General features: G+C 35.2%; 1 protein-coding gene across 3 annotated transcripts in view; it reads right to left on the bottom strand.

The window, feature by feature from the left end:
- Positions 1-765: 765 nt before the first annotated feature.
- XPO1 (exportin 1) overlaps positions 766-25,847 on the bottom strand; it is a 42,187-nt gene continuing 17,105 nt past the window's right edge. For all 3 annotated transcript variants that reach the window (XM_061432742.1, XM_061432744.1, XM_061432743.1), the window contains exons 5-25: positions 15,227-15,288; positions 14,956-15,000; positions 14,118-14,299; positions 12,745-12,793; positions 12,545-12,664; positions 11,343-11,471; positions 10,786-10,944; positions 9,675-9,872; positions 9,203-9,341; positions 8,822-9,003; positions 8,586-8,742; positions 8,338-8,501; positions 7,928-8,062; positions 7,415-7,598; positions 6,799-6,905; positions 4,586-4,780; positions 3,781-3,949; positions 3,239-3,373; positions 2,994-3,153; positions 2,802-2,898; positions 766-1,837 (exon numbers count right to left, since the gene is read on the bottom strand). In XM_061432742.1, the coding sequence (XP_061288726.1) occupies positions 1,691-1,837; positions 2,802-2,898; positions 2,994-3,153; positions 3,239-3,373; positions 3,781-3,949; positions 4,586-4,780; positions 6,799-6,905; positions 7,415-7,598; positions 7,928-8,062; positions 8,338-8,501; positions 8,586-8,742; positions 8,822-9,003; positions 9,203-9,341; positions 9,675-9,872; positions 10,786-10,944; positions 11,343-11,471; positions 12,545-12,664; positions 12,745-12,793; positions 14,118-14,299; positions 14,956-15,000; positions 15,227-15,288 (2,915 nt within the window). In that variant the 3' untranslated portion in view covers positions 766-1,690. The remainder of the gene's footprint in view (positions 1,838-2,801; positions 2,899-2,993; positions 3,154-3,238; positions 3,374-3,780; positions 3,950-4,585; positions 4,781-6,798; positions 6,906-7,414; positions 7,599-7,927; positions 8,063-8,337; positions 8,502-8,585; positions 8,743-8,821; positions 9,004-9,202; positions 9,342-9,674; positions 9,873-10,785; positions 10,945-11,342; positions 11,472-12,544; positions 12,665-12,744; positions 12,794-14,117; positions 14,300-14,955; positions 15,001-15,226; positions 15,289-25,847) is intronic.

Below are 25,847 nucleotides of genomic sequence, written 5' to 3' on the forward strand. Positions count from 1 at the left end.
ACATATCAAGGTAGGCAATGGGGCTGTAGGGTAAGAAAATTATACATGACCACTGATGGAAAGCAGATTTCAAATACAGCATATGATTTGAAACTGAACTCTTTTAACTGTTCCAAGACAACTTATTTATAGGCAAACACCAGTAAGAAAATCAAAGCTTTTAAGAAAGCTAAAGTATTAAACAAAGTACTTCAATATTCCTCTCTGTATATTTAAAACATCTTACTATTTGTTGTTTTAAAAAGACTTTTATGCATGATTACATTCTACTGAAATAATGCCAATCTTTGCCAAAGACCTATATAAAAAGTTAGGAGAATAGCAATTATACAAAATTGCTGATTCTCCACAAACATGAGGCACTTCAAATGCTTAGGTTTTAGTTTAGGTATATAGAAGGCTAATTTAATCATCTGGAAACAGACTCACCCAAGCTGGTTTCCTTTTCTATCCCCTTTTCATATTTTGTAGGGAATCTACAGCTTTGTTACCCCCCAATTCCTAACCAAAGGAAAGATGCTTTTTAACTGCAAGTAAAGGTAAAATGTGTGCCAAGCTGTCACAGGAGGGATTTGTTTCTTGGGAACAGAAGATATCTCAGGAACATGTTCATTTTATACAAATGCTGCCTTTACTCAATAACCTTAGAAATAATACTTGGAAGTCAACAGTTATCAAAATTCGTTTAAAAATGTTACCTAACACCTAAACATAAATAACCACTTTCATTAATACAGGAATAAGTTTGAGCCAATAAAGGGAAAATAAATGTAAACCAAGTTTATTTTGCTTTTTAAGTAGTGTTCTTAAAGCACTACAGCTTGGTAAACAATGTAAATTAGTATAAGTCATCTCAAAAGCCAGAGTTTTGTTTTGTTTGTTTTTAATGAGTTGTTAAAAAGATGCAGCCTATTCTAACAGGATAAATATTTTTAACCATTTCACTTTGAGTTAATGAAGGCTCACAAATGAGCAACACTCCTCATTGAGGAAAACAAAAAGCTGTTGTCGACAAGCGACAGCACACACACACAAAAACAAAAAGAACTGTGTAAAAATAACTAACTGTGTTCCCATATTTTTTGAAGTCGTTTACAATGGGATGATATGCACATGATCTTGCTGCAAACTTGCCATACAGACTTGTAATACATGTAGTCTAGACAAACAATTCAGTCCAAGAGGTGCTAACTTCAGACAATGCAGCACTATAATCCTTTTAACAACGCAATCTGTTTTACTCATTATCTTTTCTTCTAGACTGAAATACAGGCTAGAAAGAAAATGCTCCCTAATTAAAAACTGGTATTCTTTACAGGAAAAATTGTATACTTTTGCATCAGAATTTACAAGTATATGTTCAAATTGGATTTTCCTCCTCCCCCCATCCCAGCCACAAAATGGGGATGAAGTTAAAATTTTTAAAAATGCCGTAATTTTCAACTTCATGCAAACTAAATAAAGATGACCAAAACAAAAGCTTAAACAATGGAAGGATATTTCACAGAAAATTTCTTATACAAAAAACACATAAGAAAAAGGGCCACTAGGTGACATTTTAATTTACAAATTGGCATCATTTTGGTCGACAAATATTCAGATGCTGCTTTCATCTGCTAACAAGAGTTGCAGAGGAAAAGAAAAAAAAAAAAATAAAAAAAAAAAAAACAACCCAGCATGACTTCTGATTTTAATCACACATTTCTTCTGGAATTTCATGTGGATTAAGGATGCCTGGGACAGACATCTGAAGTTTGTGTTTTTCTTCCTGAGCCTGTCGAAGGGCTGTTTCTCGTTCTTCCAAAAAGAGATCCGATGTATCTTCACCTGCAAACTCCTGTGAAAAGATGGTCAACTGTCAACATACTTAGCAGTGTAATGTATCCATCAATTGTTGGGCTTAAATTATATATATAATTCTACACAGTTGAATTAAAGACTAAATGTGTTAGTTGGGAGGGAAAGATTACAAAAGAGGGATAGTATAATGCCACATATAAAACATACTTCAAGAGCAATGATAACAAAGACTAATGATCAAGTATATTATCATTGTCCTCATAGCTATGTTATCAACTTTCATCCTTTATAGCTTTGTACGAATCAGTTTTTTACACTTAAAAAAAAAAAAAACTTTGTATTTTGGAGGAGGAAAAAACCTGCATGTTATGTGATCAATTCTTATTTAATAGATATGGACAAGAATTCATCAGCTCTTTTTGACTTCTTTAAAACACGATGACACAACAAAAATTCCTCTTCTCCTAAGTCAACAAAGCACTGTAACAGCAGTAAATAACAGGCTAGTATCTGCTAATCACCATTGCTGCTGCTGCTGCTAAGTCACTTCAGTCGTGTCCGACCCTGTGCGACCCCATAGACGGCAGCCCACCAGGCTCCCCTGTCCCTGGGATTTCCAGGCAAGAACATTAGAGTGGGGTGCCATTGCCTACTCCGCTAATCACCATGGTTCCCCCTAAAATGAATTCTTTACTAACAATGTGGAAAATCCCAAAAGGAACTATCAATATATTTCATTCCCCCAACTCCTTTAAAAATATCTACGGGATTCAATCACAATGTTGCAATAGACATAAGTTACCCCAAACATTTTAAACCTATCTCCTCTTCTGGCCTTGATTTAAAGTTTTTCTTTCTGTAATGTATCTCAAAAGAGTAAGACTATACATATTTTAAAAGCACACTCATTTTGCTCATTACAAAAAGTGGTCAATTCTGGATGCAAGAATGCAATCAGTATTTACTCTCAATATTTCTGCAACTGCAAATAAAATATGTACCTTTATCTGTACCAGGAAATCCCGAAGATGTTCCTTGAATGCAGGAATATCCTGATTTAAGCTGAAAAGTCCTGTCACAAAGAGCTTTACTTGAGCACTGCAAGTTAAAACACAATGATTAATCACTTAAAAAACAAAACAAACAAAAAAAAAACCCTTAAAAAACTTAAGTTTATAAAAAGGGATATTTACTCTTGTAGATGAGGGAATGCGGACTTAAGAAGATTAGCCACATATTCCTGAATAAACATTTGGTTGTTAACTGGATTTCCAGGATTTAATGGTGTACTTATTTTTCCTTCTTCAACCAAATTAAACATATATGCAAGGATAGATGCATGCATTGTTAAACCTGTTGATAAGAAGGACATCATTAAACTCTAAGATATAATAACAATCAGAAGGAACATAGAATTTTTACAGCTTTAAAGTCTTACCAGCAGTATGCGAGGTGTCTGTCACAACAGAAAAGATATGCTGAAGAATATCACAAAAGTAAGTCTGATAAAAACTCTGAGCTGCAGCTTCTTCTTGTGCAACATTTTGTAAGAGTGTAAAAAGTATCTGTAGGCCTAAAAGACATATAAAGCCAACCAAGTTATTCCATACTGACAACATTCACAATGGTACTTCAGCTATCAAACAATTCAAAGTCTCTCTCGTTTTTTTTTTTTAAGCTAAAGACAATTATTTGCCTAAATTATCTTGACTCAGTTAATGGAGTTAAATTAGAATCAATGACTGCTTACTTACAGACTAATCTAACCATCATCACCTCTCCCTTATTTCTTAAGGTTTAGTTGATTCTCTCCCACATCCATTACTGATGCACTAAAAAAAAAACCCATGACAAGTGAAGTGATACCTCTTGTCTGCAGCTACAAATACACAGATAGATGGGTGTCTATTTGTAAGTGTCCGTATGTGGACTGTGGGTTGGTAGGCAAATGAATAAAGAACATCATTTTTATGTATTTACCTGTATCTGCTACATTCCTCATGGTATGTTTAAAAGCCCAAATAATAGAATCCAAAACAAGTTTAAACTGTGCCGGTGGAATAGCCAGGAATGCTGGGAAACAATGAGAATTGACAGCCTGAAGTAGTAAGAAAAAGTTCGTTCTGTGTTCAGGATATTCTTCAAAGTCCTAAAAATAAATGGTGAGAACAAAATAGAAGATTCAATGCCTTAAATTGTATTTAATGGAAGAGGGAAAGCAAGCTCTAATTCATTATAAATATTTGGAGTTAGTGGACCCCGTAAGAGAGAACAAAAATACTATTACACAAATGAATTGTCAATATGAAGGAATACAAGGTCATCTTATTATAAAGAGAACTCAACAAAACCCACAAAGACCATCACATTTTCTATTAGCATTGAGACTTGCTAGAGATTTGCTACCACTTTAAAGTGACTTTGAGATCAGTAACACAGATTAGAGAAGTCTACTGTGTAAATGTGTACACATATATTTACATGTTTTTCTTTTTGGTTAATAAATTTTCCCATTTTTCATAAACATATACTATATTTTACTAAACTGAACTAAAAATCCAGTGACTAAAACGTTTCAAGTTTTGAATAAATGTTAGCTGCTATTTGAATAAAAAACTGGCAAATTTAAAAAAAAAAATACTTTTCTTATCTAGAAGTTCAAATGTTTTAACATCAGAGCCTAAAATTTATGCTATGCTCATAGACAGCCATCATTTACGCTTTTAAAAGTTATATGGATAACTGTAGAACTTGCCATTATGTAACTGAAATGCAAATTGCATACCTTATTTATCATATTCAATGTGCACTCAAAAACAGCATCAAATATTTGAGGTATTTCAGCTGTTATATGTCCTCCTAACTTGTTGACAATAATAGCCATAGTACTAAGCACTTCTGGCTCTCTAGCAGCTGGGACATTTCTCTGGTAATCAATGAGAACTGCATCCAACAGAGGAGGAACAAAATTTTCAGCTACCTGTTTAAAAAAAAACAACAACAAAACTTTTCATTTTAATTCAGGCACTTGCCAACTCATACTAAGCAGCCAGGTCAATGTTACCTTGTAAAACTTAATTTAGGTTGATCATCTACTGAAAAACGGAAACTCTTACGGCTTTAATTCTGGTGTATTAGAACTTTACAAAGAAAAATCAAGAAACCAAAATAGGCAGAAGAGGGCCACGGACATTGTACAGTTTAAATCTATACTTATTAAAGAAAACTGGGGCCTGACATCAAGTGACTAGCTCTAAGTATTTTGGCAGGACCAGGATTCTAGGGATACTGTGTGTCTGTGTGTGAGGCACAGGGAAGGGTAATGCCTCACTGTACACCAAAGTATTCAAATCTAACCAAAATCAGACCTCCATCATCAATGCTTTTTTAAATTTAATGAATGCTAACCAACAGTTTAATAATCAGAAATAATAACCATTACTTACTCTCATAAAAGGAACTACACTATGCCAGAAAGACTGTGGTAGGCTTTCCAAGATTCCCAATAAACACAGTCTAAGGTGTAAACTCTATGCTTTATAACGCATCCTCCATTAAGATGTGCTCAATAAATATGATCATGTTTCATTTAACTAAACAGTAGTAGTGTCCCAATACATAAAACAGGCCTAGCAAGATTTGAAGGATAAGCACAAAATTATTTTTCTTTTACTTACTAGGTTTTCTCTTAACTAGAACCGATTCTCCCTTCTTTTTCTTCCTTTAAGTTCTACAAGTTTACTTACATCATGAAATGATTATAGAAGAGTTAAGTTTAGTGATCATAGATATTTTATATATAACACCTCATATAGATATAAACAGAAAAAAAGTTGATAAAAATGCTTAAGATTTACTCAACTTTCTTATAAAACATACAGCAGTGTAAATTTTATATACCATGTTTGTACATTACATCCTTCTTTTGACCTACAACACGACATTAGTTCCTATTAACAGTCTAGTGATTTAATATTTTTATACATTCTAAAATGATCCCATTAAATTTATAGTCTGTCACTATAAAAAGATATTAGTTCTTGACTATTATACACTATTTCCCATACTGTACACTTCATACCCATGCCTCATTTATCCTTTCCTTGACCACTCTCATATTTCCACTCTTAACACTGAATTTATTTCCCTACACACTAAATCTGAATTATTCAACTATCTTTGAATTCACAGTCCCAAAGTTCAACATAAATCTTAGCTGTAAACTAGTTTGATACCCTGGTAATTTCCTGAAAAAATTTTCCAGTATTAACAGGAACAATACTGAAGTATCAAATTTATGAAAGTAAGTAGCACAGTTCTCAATGCTACTTCCACACAATAGTGATGAACAGGAAAGGATTTATCGTAATGTTCCAAGGATCCAGAAGAAGGAAAGGTTTAACAATAACTAAACATAAATAGTTCCCCCAAGTTCAAGCATATAGAGCTAATTACTTTCTGAAAACCATTTAAGACTGACAGGAATAAGACAGCACAATAGACTTTTAAACCTTCAACTAGGAAACTGCTTAATCCCACTAAGGAGGGAAACAGCTCTTGTGACAGCTTTACAAATTGCTCCCAAAACCATCAGAAAAGAAATTTCATTTGAACTCTATCCATGGAAAATAAAAATTACTCAATCATCTCAACTGTCTTATTACATCACCACCCTCCCCCTACCAACAGCAATTTCTTTGGAAGAAGGTATGTATCTTGGCCGTCCCTGGTGGCTGGCTCAATTGGTAAAAGAATCTGCCTGCAATGCAGGAGACCTACGCTCAATTCCTGGATTGGGAAGATCCCCTGGAGAAGGGATCTTACTATTTTAAGGGACTCCAGAACTCCAATAAATAGAATGCTATAAAGTAACACCAAATGTAAACATCTAAATTACATTATATAATTAAGCTTTAAATAGCTAAATTCATACAGAATATATACACATTCTAGAGAGTACAGTATCAACTTTAAAAAACAAAATGACATCTCACTTACCATCTGTGGATCATTAGACCGGCTCACCCAACCAGATATTAACTTTAAAGTTTCTCTTTTTACTGTTCGCATACTTCTAATCAATGGTTGCTTTGTAACCATCTCACCTAAAAAACAAAATCAGGTGGAATCCAATTTGACAACTAAAATTCTACATTGGCAGTTACCTGTACTTCAGATACTACTGGTTTCCATTCTCCATTAGAAAACCTAAAGACAAAGAGTGCTCCTGCTCATTCATGTCCAACTCTCTGCAACCCTATGAACTATAGCCTGCCAGCATCTTTTGTTCCCAGGATTTTTCCAGGCAAGAGTACTAGAGTGGACTGCCATTTCCTCCTCCAGGGGATCTTCCAGACCCACGGATCATTGGCGGGCAGATTCTTTACTACTGAGCTACCCGGAATGCCACAAAAAACAAGAGGACACAGATTAATTTCCTGGGAAAATAGACTAATTTTATAAGGGAAAGGGGCATGTGAGACTCATTAAAAATTGTTGAGGATTGCCTAAAACACGGGAGGTATTTTGTCAAAAGTGCTAAATGCTTATGGCTAAGGCAATGAATGTAGAACTAACTTAATATAGCATTCCATAAGAATTCAGAATTGCTTACCATTAGCTTGAATAGCTGCAGAAATATTTTCACTGAGGCACTTGTATACATTAAGCATATCTAAATAAATTCTCCCAAGCTGAATCACAAATGGGTGTCCAACTGCTTTGCAAGCTCTCACATTTGTTTTCAGTATGCTACCAAGTTGCTTGACTGTTTCAGGATCTTTAAGTATATCCACATTCTGTAAGAACAAAACACAACTCCACTTATTGTAAGAGAATTCTTTTTGCTAAAGCAAAAAAAATTACCCACATTACTATGAACCACCATCACACATATAATCCTAAAGTGTAAAAGTACTGTAAAAGTCTTTATTACTAAAGAATAGAGGAAAGTATTTCCCAAAATATCATCCAAACAGAATAAAAATGTTACCATTCTTTCAATGTGCAAAAGCACACAAAGCACTATGGATCAGATATACGTGTCAAAGTACTAAATTTACTACTTTTGTAAATATAACTTTCTTAGATTCCATTTGAACTTTCACAAAAAGTAACTAAAACTTACTTTGGTTGCTTGCTGGATTATGCTATCCCAAACCTGATTAGGAAGTAGCATATATTTTTCTATCAAATGTTCTTGTACTGTTTGGTCTGTTTGTGCACCAATCATGTACCCCACAGCTTCATAAAATGTATGGACCTATGTTAAAAGGCAGACATGTTACTTGTATGCATCATAATAAGGAAAATCACATACAAATAATTCATTACACAACTTAAGCTAATTTTGTTAACATGTTAGTAATAATTAAATAGTAATTCAGTTTAAAACACTTCTGACTGAATTTCTGCCTCACTATAAAAATTTAAACACAGAAACACTTGAATCCATCAGTGGCATTCTACCCCCATTAATGAATTCTCATTGAAACAGTAGTTATTTTCTAAAAAAAATATGCTTACTGATCCACGTACCTGTTGAGGTTGAAGATCGCAAATTATAGTGTTAATGTTGTTCAAAATCTCATCAATAAATGGCATTACTTCTCCAACCTGAACCTGAACGAAATGCCTGCGGCACTTTTGAGCTATTTTAATGAAAGTATCACAAGCCATGTCCTGGACTCCATCGTGGGTCTCTTAACAAAACAAAAACAAATATCAAAAAAAATTTGCCTTTTCCATTAAGCAAAAATAAAATATATTAAGCAAACAGGATTTACCATGCATGAATTCGAAGAGCTTGTTAACTACTGTCTTCAAAAATTTCCAGTGAGCTCTTAAAAATCGTGGATATTGACCTACTATGTACATGATATTTGATGCAATAATAGCTTTATTATCTTTGCCTCTTTTCTGTTCACATAATCCTAATAGATCCTGTAAAGTAAGAAAAATTTCAGTCATTTATAGTAAAATACACTAACAAGGTTCTAGTTCACCCCTATCTCTTGCATACCTTTATAACAGTAACAAGAAATCGCTTTTCATCCTCTTCATGCATTGCTCCACTAATGGAGCCTATTGCCCAACACAATGTATTCAAATTCTTCCATGACCACTCCGTACCATTCACTTGATTATGAAGCTTCTCGGTCATTATTCGTTCTGTATCTACATAATCCAGATGAGTAAGATAAACTACAGGAAAGAAAAAAATTTCACGTTTTAAAATGCAAAACTTAATGAGCAAAAAGATTTTTACTAAGACCAATAGCACTCTAATAAGGATAGCTATTAACAGACTCAGAAACTAAGCATGCCTTGTTTCCTAAACAGTATTTCCACAAAACAATACAATTTTTAATAAGGATTAAATTAATAGTATTTATTAACTTACCTAATGTTTCTCTCATATTCTTATACAAATTTATGGAATCTGTATCCTTCATGAATTCTCTTACAACTTCTCCCTGATCATTTTCTACAACTAATACTTCCTCTGGTTTAGCCATTCTACTAACCATTAATAAACGGACCTATTCAGCAATTAAAAAAAAAAAAAAAAGTTAGATCTCTGAAATTAGTTACATTAACTATAACTCCCACTCTCAAAAAATGGCACTTAACACCAACATACCAAACACAATCATGCCCACAATATAAAATAAACATACTTAAAATATAATTCTACAATAAATTTTAATCTAAACATGGACAAAAATCAACTGTTAACTTTCCTGCATCTCATCTGCATTTCTAACAAACTCACAGGATGTGCTTGGATAGATTCAGCCAAAAAATAAAAGCCAGCATTTTCATCTGGTCCTCCAAAATCAGAGAAAGCACACTCAACCACACACTGTTGTTACCTTGGACAATACAGGCAAATATAGCTGTCTCCTAGGAGGAACATCAAAATGCTGACTTCCAGATAGCAATGGAGAGGCAGATGTTGAGAACGGGCTCTCTCTATAGAGTTCAGCTGCCAGGTGATTCCAGTACTCAAGACAAATCTTAAAGATTTCAGTTTCCTCTACTTCGGATACCAACAACATATAATGAAGGGCCTACACAGAAGACCAAAACTATTAAAACAATCCTTAGACATTACTAACAACCTCAAACGGTTTTCCATTTGCTATGTTAATGGGAAATAAAAATTCATATTGCTTTTTGTACACTATGAAGATTCATCATTTATCAAATATACAATAGAAACTGTGTATGAGCAAAGTGCGCTTTCTTCTGACATGTCCTAGAATATGCTAAGACACATGATTGTTAAATCAAACAATATTTGGTTATAGCAAAAAGGAAGAAATAATTCAAATGTTCAACAGATGTACGGACACAAAAAATGATGTATATCCATATAAAGGGATATTATTCGGCATGAAAGGGATGAAGTACTGACATACGCTATAACATGGTAACATGTTAAGTGAAAGAAAGCAGCAACAACGAAAGTCCATACATTATAATTCCAGTTATGTGAAAGGTTTAGAATAGGTAAATCCATTGAGTTGTACAGCAAATTACTTGTTGCTGGGGACTGGACAGAAGAGCAGAATGGAATGACTTGTTTCAATGGGTACCTTTATCCTTTGTGGGTAATGAAAAAATGTTTTAAAATGGATAAATGGTTGACAACACTGTGAATGTACTAAATACCACTCATGCAATTTAAAAGTTGTATATTATTACACCTCTATTTTAAAATAAGGTTTTTAGACTTTGCATCTTAGGAATGACACATATGCACACTTATTGGAATTTAATATTCATTATAAATTACTGATCTGACATTAAATAGAACAGAGAAATCAGGACACTTGGCTTCTGACTAGAATTCAGAATTGAGAGCATGTACTGTATTGTGCAGAGAATAAGATATGTCAAAGAGAATGTCAAGAGAATTTTAGAACAAAAGCAGTTTACATTATAATTAATTTTAGAAGCCAAAAGCTCCACAAAGCCTACCTCCATGAGTGTTTCCCTGAGATTTAATCTTTTTTCTATAAGTTGACCATGTTCTTTAAGAAAGGTGCAGAGAAACAAACTGAGATTTTGAATAAAGTTCTGTTCATCATCCTTTCCATTTGAGTATGCAAGTCGAATATTGGTATTTAGAGGAAGCATCTGCAAATTTAAATATGGATCATAAGCCTTCAAAATAACAACAAAGATCCTACATTTAAGTTCTAAATTTCCACCAGGTTTTATTAATTTTAAAACATATGGAGTTAAATAGCTATCTTTCAATAAAATGCCTTGGTCTATTATATCCATTTTTGTACCTTTCTGTCCTAGCTTTTGTTTTTTAAATCAAAAGCACAGTAAGATTTCCTCAAAGACAATCCTTTGAAATTTTTCCTAAACCAGTTTTCCCACCTTAGTGTATGTAATATATATATATAATAAACACAGAATTGCACTGATCTATTTATGTTAAGCTGTGGTGAAATGGTTCAACTGAAATCCAACTTTTTCTAAGGCACTAAGATTGTTTAGTCAGTTTAATAAGAGTGTTACATTACCTGTTTTAGCTGCATCATTGTCAGTGTAAATAGCGTTACAAATTGCTCCTCATACTGGCTTACACTCACACCAGCAATCTCAGTGAGGCACTTCAGAGAGACATTTCGAAACATTGGAACATTCAAGAACTATTTTAATTAAAAGAAAGGGGAGAGAGGGAGCATAAAATTAAATAGCCTGAAACACTTTACTTAAAATTAACCATTAAAAAAATAATGAAAGATTTAGAAATCAGGAACACTGGGGAAAGAAAATACCAGGCAAATAGGTGGTGATACAGGTTTTTGGTATCTATATTTTAAGGAAATTTCATTATCCACCCCAATAGACAGTAAATGCTTTAAAAGCAAACTGTGCTTTCTTTTGATGTGTCTTTAGACATCTGAAAAACACCAAGTTGCTTAGAAACTTTCCCCATGATCTACTACATGACTTTTAAAGATATGTTTTCTGTATAATCTGAAAATATTATAATTGTTTAAGATCCTAAGATCAGTAATATAAGATTAACAAAGGTGTAGGGAAACTAGCTCTTTTTTTATTGATGAAAAGGAATAAATGTAGCCTATTTTGTGGGTGGCAATTGATGAGCATCAAAAGCCTTAAAAATGGACATACTTATTGACCAATATGTGTATTAAAATTTGCACAAAGTATCTGGACAAGTACATAAATACCCAACATTTCCTGTGGTATTGTTGACAATAGCAAATTTAAACTTTCTATCGATAAAATGGTGGCTCCAACATAGTAAATTCACATTAGAATATGACCTTATCAAGTCCTGATCTATGAAGCCCCAAATATAAGTTATAACAGTCTGCTTTTAGAGGGTCTTGATTAAATACATAATTTATTCATTACATTTGATTAGAAAAATCTGAAAATACAACCAGTTGGTAATTGATTATCTCTGGATAAACAATTACAAGACTTTATATAGGCATTACATGCTACTGCAAACAAACTACTAGTTGTTCACATAGAATATGAGAGACTGCCTAGTAAAGTGAGAGTATCAGAAGATTCTGACACTGTTTTTAAAAATTAGCTGAAACTGCAGAAAAGTTCTTCTCAGCAGTTTTCTCATCTCAGAAATAAGGCTGATTATGGTTATGAATGTAGATTGGTTTTTCTATTCAAAAGAGCATAGTTGTGCAAACTTTATTTATAAGAAAATAAATGAAATGCATTCACATACCTTATAAATTAATGTGCTGATTAACTTGGTCTCAAAAATATATCCAAGCGGAATCCAGTTAAGAAATCTGAGCAACGTTTCTAAAGTTGCATGTACAAGTGGAGCATTTTGGGAATTTTCCTACAACAAAAACATTTTTTCAATTAACACCTTCCTATAATAATGGTTATTTTTTAAAAACTGAAATTAAAAACACTTACCATCACAAACTGACAAAGCTGAAAAATTTGTGAGAATTCGTTGCACATGCTAAAGAAAAACAAAAAAGTGATCAGTTTAGAAGAAATGCTGTAACTATTTACAGAGTAACAACATTTCAGCAGCCATTAAAACCCGTTACTTCTATTTATAAACACACGTACCAATAATTTCATCCAAAGTTATAAAGTTGGGACTTCCCTGGTGATCCAGTGGCTAAGACTGTTTTCCCAATGCAGGGGCCTGGCTTTGATCCCTGGTTAGGGAACTAGAACGCATATGCCACAGCCAAATAAATAAATGTGCCATGCTTAGTTGCTTGTGTCCGACTCTTTGCAACCCTATGAACTGTAGCCTGCCAGGCTCCTCTGTTCGTAGGGATTCTCCAGGCAAGAATATTGGAACGGGTTGCTGTGTCCTCTTCCAAGGATCTTCCCAGCCCAGGGATCAAACCCAGGTGTCCAACACTGCAGGCGGATTCTTTACCGCCTGAGCCACCAGGTAAATAAATAAACAAATATTTAAATAAATTAGTTATTAAAACTATGGGTAAACATCATTCTTTTAAAACTCACCTATAAAGAGCACATTAATTTCCTTTAAAGGTTTGGTTTTTATGTCATCCTTACTCTATTTGAAAAATTTCAATTAATATAGTCTTTTACTAATTTTTTTAGTTTGGTCATGCAGCATGGCACGCAGGATCTTAATTACCCAAACCAGGGATCAAACCGGTGCTCCCTGAAGTGGAAATTCTGAGTCTTAACCACTGGACCACCAGAGATGTCCCTCAATCTAGTCTTTTAAATCCAGACAGTTGAAATAAAACTCTCCAAATGGAGAGAGGCAGTGTTAGACATCCCTAATCCATTGTGCTTACACACCAAACCAGAGAAAAAAATTCTAAATTCTGAAGCTCGTTTAAACACATAAAGGTAAAATATTTGTTCCATAATGACTAAACACATTTTTATTACTACGTTGAAAATAATAAAATCTGCCATCTTTCTGGTGTTAACTATAGGAAAATGGATAAAATGTAGGAACAGTAGAATTCTGTAGACATTTGGACACAAGTCATATCCTTGGACCTATAATTAACTAGGCTCCATATAAAACAGACTCCCAAGAGCATTCTGGGAATTCTTAATCTACATTCTTTACGCATAACATGTATGAAGTTACTTTGTTGTAATACCGTACATATTTTTCAAGCTTCCCCAATTTAGAGTATTAGACCATTTAAGCATTATTTAAATTTGGAGTCAGAAAGAATTAAAAATGTACTAACTTGTTCCTTAAATATTTATAATCGACCTCCAATTCCTTGAAATTGTTTGAAAAATTGCTTAAAAATTCTAAAACAATTACTTGCCTGTCTTTTAAATGCTTAGCTTTCACTTGGGTTATCTGTCCACTAGAAAAATCAAATACTTCTTCACTCAAGAGTTTCAGAATCACCATATTATTCTGACATAGACTTTCACTGGTCCGACTTGCTCCAACAATGTCACTGATAAAAGTTGGCCAGTGTTTTGGCCACTCCTGTTTAAGTATCTAAAATAAAACAGAAAGTGTTAATTTCATTTCACTTGTCAAGTGCAAATAAACAAACTTCACAGAAATTATATGATACCAAAAGCAGAAGCAAATCATCAACCACCCTTCATTTTGTTCCCCTTTATCAAGACAGGAAATGTGTCAGTCTCTATAAAGAATATACTGAGTTAGAAACTACAAAAGTCCTATGTATTAAATGCCCCATTCTCAGGAAGATTTTTGTACATATTGTAAAAGTTAGGTAAATTAAAATTTTCTAGTTAGATATATAGAAAGTTTAAAAAACAGGTAAAGTATAAGGATCAATTAAACGGATGCTTGAATTTTTTAACGTATCAGTAAGACTGAGATAGCTGACATGGAAAAGAAACATACAATGAGGCAAAAATTTTTTAATGAGTCCAACCCATACTGGAGCCAAAGAAGTGAAGTTTTTATAGTATTTGTAAATACTGTAGTACTCCTTGTAAATACTACCACAGCATATCAATAACTTTAAATGTTAGACAATGGGCTAACTATTGTAAACACTGTGAGGACTACTATCACCACTCTGCAAGATGTTTAGTTAATCAATAAAAATAGAATAGAATACTTTGTTCAACTTATCAGCCTAATTCTCAGGGAAAACAATGTATCACGTAAAAACTTACCTGAACAAGAATCATATTTAATTTCCCGATATATACCTTTTCTTTCTAAGAAAAGAAAAAAGTTCAAACAAGGGACTTAAAAAAGTTGATATAATTAATAAGAAATGCAGGCAGCCCCCCACCCATGCCCAGCAGAAAGAACAAAGTGATTACAGATCTATCATAAATGATTTGCATATGTGTCTATATGTCTGTGACAGAAGTGGGTTTAAGATCAACCCAATGTGTTAATGATTTACACTCTCACAGTAGCTTCCAAAAAAGCTCTTACCTCTACACAAGTTGGGTCAGATGATGTCTTGATAATGAGGCCCACAACGTATTTTTTAATCCCTATTAAAAAAAATTATTCAGACTGTTATAGCATGCTATAAAATTGGGTAGGGAAGGGCAAAGTAAAGATCAGATCATACACCTGAATCCCATCACCAGTTATGACATTATGGGTAAAAATGTGTACTGCAATTTAAATTTTTCAGTTTCATGAAGAATGACAAAATATTGGTTTGACAACTATGAATTATTATCTTCTGAGATATTCTTTAATGCTAGATAGCCAACTATACCAAGCTGTGATTTAAAAAAAAAAAAAAAAAGGCGAGGGGGGTGGGGAGACACTTATGATTCCTTTAAAGAAACACAAGGTCAGATGTTAGTCCCTGTCAGATTTATTTACAGCACTAAGCTAATCCTGTATGTCATTTTACTTTGTTTGTTCTACAATGTAGAAAAAAACAGAGTTAAGAAGAAAGTTTTTATTTATATTCTTAAGGATACCTTTATAGCATTACCTATTCCTTCAACAGTTAACATTTCACGTCTTTGATTTTAATTTGCATCATTCAGAATTTACTGGGCATCTATCTACTATACATCCCCTTAAAATTTTAAAGTAATGTCGTTCACCTTAAATTAATATACCCAAAGGACCTGAAACAGGATTTCTTAATCCAACAAATTATCTCTCCCTATGAAAAATAAAGACTAACCTCACATCTGTTTAATAATTTAGCTTTTGCCACCGAATGCTTTATGAAGATTTTCAAATTTTCAAAGCTATCTGAACTTCAGAAATAACAGATGAAAAGTTTGTAAAACTGTGTCCCAACTCTCATCTAGCAAATCTACATTGGACTCAATATCCATTGACCAATGCTAATTTATAACAGCTACCCAGAAATATAATCAACCCTAGGCAACAAAACGCCTATTTGATTGTAAAACTACCCAAATAGAGCAATTTTTATGAGTTAAGTGTTAAATTCACTCTTTGACCCACACACTCCTTCATTGGTAACTAAAAATTAATTTTTATTAGTTATGGTGGAACTGGACATTTCAACATTCCAAATAAAATCAAAACTTTTAAAAAGCATTAATTATAAAAATATTTTCCTAATTGATGAAAAATTTCACAAATAAAGACACATAATAAGGGTTATTAATCAACTGAAAATGTAACATTAAGTATTATCAATATTCACAATATAAGAATCATTTGAAAAACTGCCTGCCAGTTACCAAAGATTTAACTATATATACACAAACACATAAAAATCAGTGAAAACTATGTTACTGACATTTTAAAAACTTCTACACTAGGCAAAGGCCCCAGTAATAACTGTTGTAGACAGGTCCACCAATGAACATGCTGTGTTGTGCTTAGTCACTCAGTCAGGTCTGACTCTTTGTGACCCCATGGACTGTAGCCCACCAGGCTCCTCTGTTCATGGGGATTTCTCCAGGCAAGAATATTGGACTGGGTTGCCATGCCCTCCTCCAGGGGATGTTCCCAACCCAGGGATCGAACCCAGGTCTCCCACATTGCAGGCGGATTCTTTACCATCTGAGCCACCAGGGAAGCCCCAATGAATGAATGAATTTATAAAAGAAATGGACAAAACTTCCAGGACAAATTGTCTAAGTTGTTAGTAGGAAAACTAAAAGGTGTAAATACATTCTGTACTTACGGGGGCAACATTTTAGACAATATTTCTATTGTCTAAAATTATTTTTTCAAAAAAAAAAAAAAAGAGGCTTTGTGGACACCCAAAATAAAACCAGGTTTAGATTCAACAAAGTGATTTAAAAAAAGAAAGAAAGAAACACCAGAACTAGGGGAACTAGTTTTATTTTAAAATGAGTGCTAAATCATACCACTTAGTTAGGATAAAAAAAAAGTCGCTCAGTCATGTCCGACTCTTTGAGACCCCATGGACTGTAGCCTACCACACTTCTCTGTCCATGAGATTTTCCAGGCAGGAGTACTGGAGTGGGTTGCCATTTCCTTCCCCAGAGGATCTTCCCAACCCAGGGATCAAACCTGGGTCTCCCGCATTGTAGGCAGATACTTTGCCATCTGAGCCACCAGGGAAGTCACTTAAGTTAGGATAACCCACACAATAATCTCATGTCCTTAATATCCATTAGATCGTTATCAAAACAATTCTGGTATTGTTGACCTTTCTGCTCTTTAGATAAATTATTGTCATTAAGGCCCCTAAAAAAAAATTTAAGAAAAAGAACCATTCTGAATAAACAGAAAACACCACTCTGAAACCTCTAAATACAGGCTAAAAAATGGAACAGTAGTGGAACTACAATTTCTACCTCCATATGAGTTTGGAGGCTTCTCTCAGCCTCAGAAGAAAACAGAATCAGACTGAGCCTACAACTCTATTAGCAACTAAATAACTTCTTTTCAGAAACTTCTGAAATTCATCTGTAAGATAGAGCAAAGAGTAAAAGATGAAACCAGAAAAAACGTGAAATAAGTAGTAAACACCCACATGCAACCTGTAAGGATCTCAGAGACAAAACTAAGTCTCAACTAAAGACTATGGTATCACTAAATATCACTCTAAAATGATGAGTGTCCATTCAAAGTATTTGAACTACATGTAAAGGCCTTTTCCATCAAGTACTGCTGTACATAGTATCTGTTTAGAATCTCCTGCTATGTAGCTTATATGATTAAGTACCATAATGCCCTCCCCAAATTTCTTCCCATTATTTACCAAAATTTAAAAAGTAACAGGAGCCAGTTAAGAGTAGTTCTAAAATTGTAAATTAGACCTTTAAAAAAAGAAACGGTGGGAATCCCCTGGTTGCCTAGTGGTTAGAATTTTGGGCTTTCACTGCCATGGCTTCAGTTCAATCCCTGTTTGAGAGCTAAGATTCTGCAAGCCATGTGGCTTGGCCAAAAGAATAAATAAATAAATGGTGTCACACATATCAAGGTAGAAAAGTCAGATGTTTACAAGTAGCAGAGAAAGCTCAGCTTCTCAGATTTAACAGAAAACGATCCTAGACCTGACAAAAACAAAACCCCTTTATTCCCAGCATCTCTTTGTGCCAAATGAGTTAACTCATCGGCCAGTTGGAAGAAAAAAATTTTTTTTCGGTTTCTTCAATTGTTTTATAAATAAAACGAATTTCTTAAAACAAGAACTATCTTTACAAGACTTCATATCCAATAAAAACCATACTAATCAGAAATTATCTCTTTCCAATTATTCAGAAAGCATATGTGGATAGACTAGGATACTCCTTCCAGCAGTCTTCTAAGCTCTTTCCTGGGAATCAGGAAAACTTATAAAATAAATGTATTAAACATATCAAAGAACACTTCACTGAAGAATTCTCATACGTAGGTTGTATGCCTCTGACAAACACAATTATGCTCTTACTGCTTACTATGCCAAGGCTTTCAAAGGACTCCTACAATGATCCAGCACACTTCTATCAATAGCCCCCACAGCCCATTCTTCTAAATAGGAAAAAAAAATTCACCTCCAAAGTTTTAAAAGTAAACCTTCAAATCATTTATTGAAAAGTACTACTTTTTTTAAAAAAGGACCATCCATACAAAATATGGTACACTATTAAAATATGGTACAAAATATGGTACACTATTAAAGCTCAACATCCAGAAAACGAAGATCATGGCATCCGGTCCCATCACTTCATGGGAAATAGATGGGGAAACAGTGGAAAGAGTGTCAGACTTTATTTTGGGGGGCTCCAAAATCACTGCAGATAGTGACTGCACCCATGAAATTAAAAGACGCTTACTCCTTGGAAGAAAAGTTATGACCAACCTAGATAGCACATTACTTTGCCAACAAAGGTCCATCTAGTCAAGGCTATGGTTTTTCCTGTGGTCATGTATGGATGTGAGAGTTGGACTGTGAGGAAAGCTGAGCGCCAAAGAATTGATGCTTTTGAACCGTGGTGTTGGAAAAGACTCTTGAGAGTCCCTTGGACTGCAAGGAGATCCAGCCAGTCCATTCTGAAGGAGATCAGCTCTGGGATTTCTTTGGAAGGAATGATGCTAAAGCTGAAACTCCAGTACTTTGGCCACCTCATGCGAAGAGTTGACTCATTGGAAAAGACTCTGATGCTGGGAGGAATTGGGGGCAGGAGGAGAAGGGGACGACAGAGGATGAGATGGCTGGATGGCATCACCGATTCAATGCACGTGAGTCTGAGTGAACTCAGGGAGTTGGTGATGGACAGGGAGGCCTGGCGTGCTGTGATTCATGGGGTCGCAAAGAGTCAGACATGACTAAGCAACTGAGTATAAAACTGAACTGAGTATAAAAATGCCCAAATACCCACTGAAAGGTGACTTACGGCATACGAATGCTCCTTATCCAAGAATTTATGTATTAATCTTTTATAACTCTTATTTTCCCCAATATCAAGAAAAATGTCTTTCACAGTCTCATTTCAAATAGAAACCAACACCAAATAATCCACATTATCTCATAAACTGATAATAACATTAGCTAGCTAAAAAGGTCAGATTTAAGCACATGTAATTTCCAAAAATGCTTAAACTACCACACCATTGCACTCATCTCACACACTAGTAAAGTATGCTCAAAATTCTCCAACCCAAGCTTCAACAGTACATGAACCCTGAACTTTCAGACGTTCAAGCTGGTTTTAGAAAAGGCAGAGGAACCAGAGATCAAATTGCCAACATCTGCTGCTACTGCTGCTGCTAAGTCGCTTTAGTCGTGTCCGACTCTGTTCGACCCCATAGACGGCAGCTCAACAGGCTCTGCCATCCCTGGGATTCTCCAGGCAACAACACTGGAGTGGGTTGCCATTTCCTTCTCCAATGCATGTAAGTGGAAAGTGAAGTCGCTCAGTGGTGTCCGATTCATCGCGACCCCATGGACTGCAGCCTGCCAGGCTCCTCTGTCCATGGGATTTTCCAGGAAGAGTACTGGAGTGGGGTGCCATCACCTTCTCTGGCCAACATCCGCTAGATCAAAAAAGCTAGAGTTCCAGAAAAACATCTACTTCTGCTTTATCGACTATGCCAAAGCCTTTGTGTGGACCACAACAAACTCTGGAAAATTCTTAAAGAGATGGGCACACCAGACCACCTGACCTGCCTCTTGACAAATCTGTATGCAGGCCAGGAAGCAAATAGTTAGAACTAGACATGGAACAACAGACTGGTTCCAAGTCAGGAAAGGAGTATGTCAAAGCTGTGTACTGTCACCCTGCTTATTTAACTTATATGCAGAGTACATCATAAGAAATGCTGGGCTGGAGGAAGCACAAGCTGGAATCAAGATTGCTGGGAGAAATATCAATAACCTCAGATATGCAGATGACACCACCCTTATGGCAGAAAGTGCAGAAGAACTAAAGAGCCTCTTGATGAAAGTGAAGAGGAGAGTGAAAAAGTTGTCTTAAAACTCAACATTCAGAAAACTAAGATCATGGCATCTGGTCCCATCACTTCATGGCAAATACATGGGGAAACAATGGAAACTATGACAGACTTTCTTTTCTTGGGCTCCAAAATCACTGCAGATGGTGACTGTAGCCATGAAATTAAAAGACACATGCTCCTTGGAAGAAAAGTTATCACCATCCTAGACAGCATGTTAAAAAGCAGAGACATCACTTTGGCAACAAAGGTCCATCTAGTCAAGGCTATGCTTTTCCCAGTAGTCATGTATGGATGTGAGAGTTGGACTCTAAAGAAAGCTGAGTGCCGAAGAATTGATGCTTTTCAACTGTAGTGTTGGAGAAGACTCTTGGGAGCCCCTTGGACTGCAAGGAGATCCAACCCAGTCCATCCAAAAGGAAATCAGTCTTGAATATTCTTTGAAAGGACTGATGCTAAAGCTGAAGCTCCAATACTTTGGCCACCCGATGCGAAGAACTGACTCATTGGAAAAGACCCTGATACTGGGCAAGATTCAAGGCAGAAGGGGACGAGAAGATGAGATGGTTGGATGGCATCACCAACTCAATGGACATGAGTCTGAGTCAACTCCGGGAGTTGGCGATGGACAGGGAGGCCTGGGGTGCTGCAGTCCATGGGATCGCAAGGAGCTGGACACAACTGAGCAACTGAACTCAACTCCCATCAGACTTAATAGTTATATATATCATCTTGAAAGTTATTTACACCCAATATTAACAGTCTTACCCCCCAGGAACATCTTGCAAATATTAGATACTTAATGACAAGGTAAAAGAAATGCATTAACAGAATGTGATTCACTAAAACCCTTTAAAATGAAAACTTACTCACTACAACATACCAGTGGTGCCATATTCCCGTAGAGGCAAAACGCCCTTTCTAAATTTAAATTGTAAATTTGTTCATGAGCATCTTAGCTAGTCAGTGATACAGACTACCATTATATCAATACCATTATATTTTCAACCAAGTATAGAATTCTACCCATTGAGAGAAAAATACGAGTGAAAAAGTTGCAGAATCTTATCCCTTGCTTTCATAGTGGCTCATTTTCATACACCACAGAAAATGGAGAGCCTTGACACACTATTACAAAAGTAAAGCTACAATCATCAAAACTGAGTTCAGTCCAGTCCAAAACATTGTGCAATACTTAAATTCACTTTAAATGTGTACTCTATAATCACATCCCTTCATCAAAGCCATGTGTAACTGAAACTTTTTCCAAAAAAAAAAAAGAAGAAACGTTACTTCCAGATGTATAGCAAAGTGATTCAGTTATATATACATGTTAACATACATGCATGTATACACTTTTGCCTTCCCTGGTGGCTCAGTGCCAAAGAACCCGCCTGCCAGTGCAGGAGACACGGGTTCAATTCCTGGATTGGGAATATCCCCTGGTAAAGGAAATGGCAACCCACTACTGTATGCTTGCCTGGAAAATCCCACAGATAGAGGTGCCTGGTGGGTTACATCATCCCTGGGGTTGCAAAAGAGTTGGGACACGACTTAGTGACTACACAGCAACAACATACACGTTTTCAGATTCTCTTCCATTATAGTTTATTACAAGATTATTGATACTCAATATACCACAATATATGTGCTATATAGTAGGTCTCTGTTATTTTATATATAATAGTAGTTCTGATCACATATCCCCAATTTACCCCTCCTCCCCTTTCAAAGCCTTAGGTAACCGTAAATTTGTTTCCTATGTCTTTAAGTAAGCTCATTTGTATCGCTTTTAAAGATTCCACATATGATATATCTGTCCTCTGACTTATTTCACTAGTATGATAATCTCCAGGTCTATCCAAGTGGCTGCAAATGACATTTCATTCTTTTTTATGTCTGAGTAATATTCCACTGAGTGTGCACACAACCCACTTCTTTTCCCACTCATCTGTCCATGGGTATTTAGGCCTCTTCCATGTTTTGGCTCTTGGCCTCTTGACGAAGGTGAAAGAGGATCAAAAAGCTGGCTCAACATTCAAAAAACTAAGTCATAGCACCCAGTTCCATCATTTCATGGCAAATAAATGGGTAAACAATGACAGACTTTCTTTGGCTCTGAAAAAGATTTGATGCTTTTGAATTGCAGTGCTAGAGAAGACTTTTGAGAGTCCCTTGAGATACCAAGGAAATCAACCCCAAACATTCATTGGAAGGACTGATGCTGAAGCAGAAGCTCCAATACCTCAGCCACCTGATGCAAAGAGCCAACTCATTAAAAAGACCGTGAAGCTGGGAAAGATTGAAGGCAGGAAAGGGGACAACAGAGGATGAGACGGTTGGATGGTGTTACCAACTCAATGGACAGGTGTTTGAGCAAGCTCCTGGAGACGGTGAAGGAGGGGGAAGCCTGGTGTGCTGTAGTCCATGGGGTTGCAAAGAGTCGGACATGACTTAGTGACTGAACAAAAAAACGTCTTAGCTATTGTAAACAGTACTACTGTAAACACTGGGTTTCATGTATTTTTTTGAATCAGTTTTCATCTTTTCTGCATGTATGACCAGGACTGGGATTATTGGCTCATATGGTAACTCTATTTTTAGTTTTGTAAGGACCCTCCATACTGTTCTCCATAGTGACTGTACCAATTTACATTCCTACTAACAGTATAGCAGAGTTCCTTTTTCTCCACATCCTCTCCTGTATTTATTATTTGTTGGCTTTTTTGATGATGGCGTGAGGTGAGATACCTTACTGTAGTTGCGATTTTCATTTCTCTAATAACTAGGGGTACTGAGCATCTTTATATGTGCCTGTTGGCCAGAAAGGAAGGTGCTTTTCCCATGTCACACTGTTATTACAAACTTGTCCACTTAAACCACCAAGAATAATCACAGAGAGTCGCTAAAATATAGCTATTTGTCCTATTTACCTTATCATCCAAAGGAATCCAGAACAATTTTCCTATTCCTCATTCACTGAAATACTCATGGAAACAAACCGCAAAATGAGAAATAGAAAAAAATAATTCAAAAGCAGGGGTTCTTAACCTACAGTCCCCAGAGATTATAAATTGGAATTAGACTGTAATTTATTGCCTATATGTTCAGTAGTTTTAAGAATAATGGATCTTTATTTATTATTCTTAGAAGGGTTTATAACTGCAAATAGTACTGAACAAGAACTCCTAATGAGATAGAGCAATTAAAATTCTATTAAATTCACAATATACAATATTTGCAAACAACCCACAGGTAGATAAAGTAGAATAAAATGTTCAGTGTTTAAAAAAAGGAATGAAATTGATACATGCTGCAACATGAATTAACCTTGGCAACATATGCGACTGAAATAAAGCAGATTCAAAATATTGTATGATTGTACATATGAGTTACCAAATAGGCAAATTCATAAAGACAAGTATAATAATGGTTAACAGGGACTGGGAAGAGTATAAGAAAGATAATGTTTAATGGGTAGTTTCAACTGGAATGACAAAAAAATTCCAGAGATCAATAGTAAGGATGGTTGCACAATACTATGAATTTACTTACTGACAATGAACCATACATACACACATACACTTAAAATGGTAAATATGTATATTTAATCACAGAAAAGTTTTTATTTTACTAAAAATTCAACTTTTCTAGAAAATCCGCAACTCTTTAAAAAAATTTTTGGATTTAAATAATTTTTTGGCCATGCCTGGTAGCCTAAGGGATCTTAGTTTCCTAACCAAGGATCAAGCCCATGCCCCCTGTATTGGAAGTGTAGAGTCAACCACTGGACCACCAGTTCCTCCAAACCTCTTTAATAAAATCTACAGGTGGTTTGCATCTCCTGTGTGGATGTGATGTAAGGATTAGGCATTGTGAGGTCTCAAGTAAAGACCGCTTATGAAGTTCCACATAACTAGGATATACTGGGGGGGAGGGACCACATTGTTATTATACCTTAAATAGAAATGGTAGGAAAACAGTTTTTGTCAATTACATATGATGCTGGTGTACAAAATAATATTTTAAAAAATATCATGTGTTATTGGATAAAATGTAATCAATATTGTGCTTTATTATCTCATTGTGTTATAAAACTGGCAAAAATACACCAATAAGAGTGCTTGTTAAATCTGAGATTAGACTGATGCTTCACACATTACATTCCACAGAGTGGGGGGAGAATTTCTCATGGATTTGCTTAAAAGCCATGGCCTTACAAGAGTCCAAACACTTAAAAGTTCTTTTCAAAATGACCAACAAAGGAAACAACTATCTCTGTTAAATAGGCCTAACAATATTAACTTAAATATGCATACAGAGATGATGTGTAGGTGCTCAACAGCCTAAGTCACAGTGAGAAGCCATTATATATGTGCTACACCGGCTAGAATTTTAAAAAACTGACCACAAGCTTTGGTGAGGATGGGAAGCATACTGCTACTGAGAATGTAGAGTGATACAATCATTTTGGAGAACAGCTGGGCAGTTAAAAACATACACCTACCATATGATCTAGCCATTCTACTCCTAGCTAATCAATTGAGTGACAGCAGATTGGGGGCTGGGGAGGTAAAGGAAAAGGCATTCACCAAAAAAGGGTCATGATTAGTCAAAATGTATCAAATTGTATACTTGAACTTGTTCTTTGTAAATGTTAAATATACCTTAATAAAACCATTAAAAAAAGCAAACAATTTTTAAAAAGTCATTACTGCTTAAAGGCAACAAGTTAAACATGTGATATTCAGTACAATGGGCGATTTATGCATAGGAATGACCTGATTAGTTCTGTTTCTAAAATACACTAAACCCTTTGCTGAAAATATATCACAAGGGACAAACAGAAGTGGGTGTTAAGGAGCTCAGTTAGGATGTTACTGCAGAAATTTCAAGGCAACTTGAGAGTAGTATACAAGCACTTGGTGAAATGGAGAGAAGTGGGAGTATTTTTTTATGGAAAGGGGCTGACAATACACGTGTTTATCCACAGTCAGCACCCAGATATGCAGAGCGTTTTAAACACATTACTTATTATATCATTTTCCAATAACCATACAAGACAATCAAAATAGTATTGCTTTATCACTATGAACTCTTTTCTTCACCACTGCTCTTTTCAATGTCAGCAGGTCTGTATATATTTCATAAAAATGTAGTGATCTGTAAACTACATGTCTTAACAGATTAAAATATAATC

Source organism: Bos javanicus, chromosome 11 (assembly GCF_032452875.1).
Source record: "Bos javanicus breed banteng chromosome 11, ARS-OSU_banteng_1.0, whole genome shotgun sequence".
In the NCBI taxonomy this organism is placed as follows: Eukaryota; Metazoa; Chordata; class Mammalia; order Artiodactyla; family Bovidae; genus Bos; species Bos javanicus.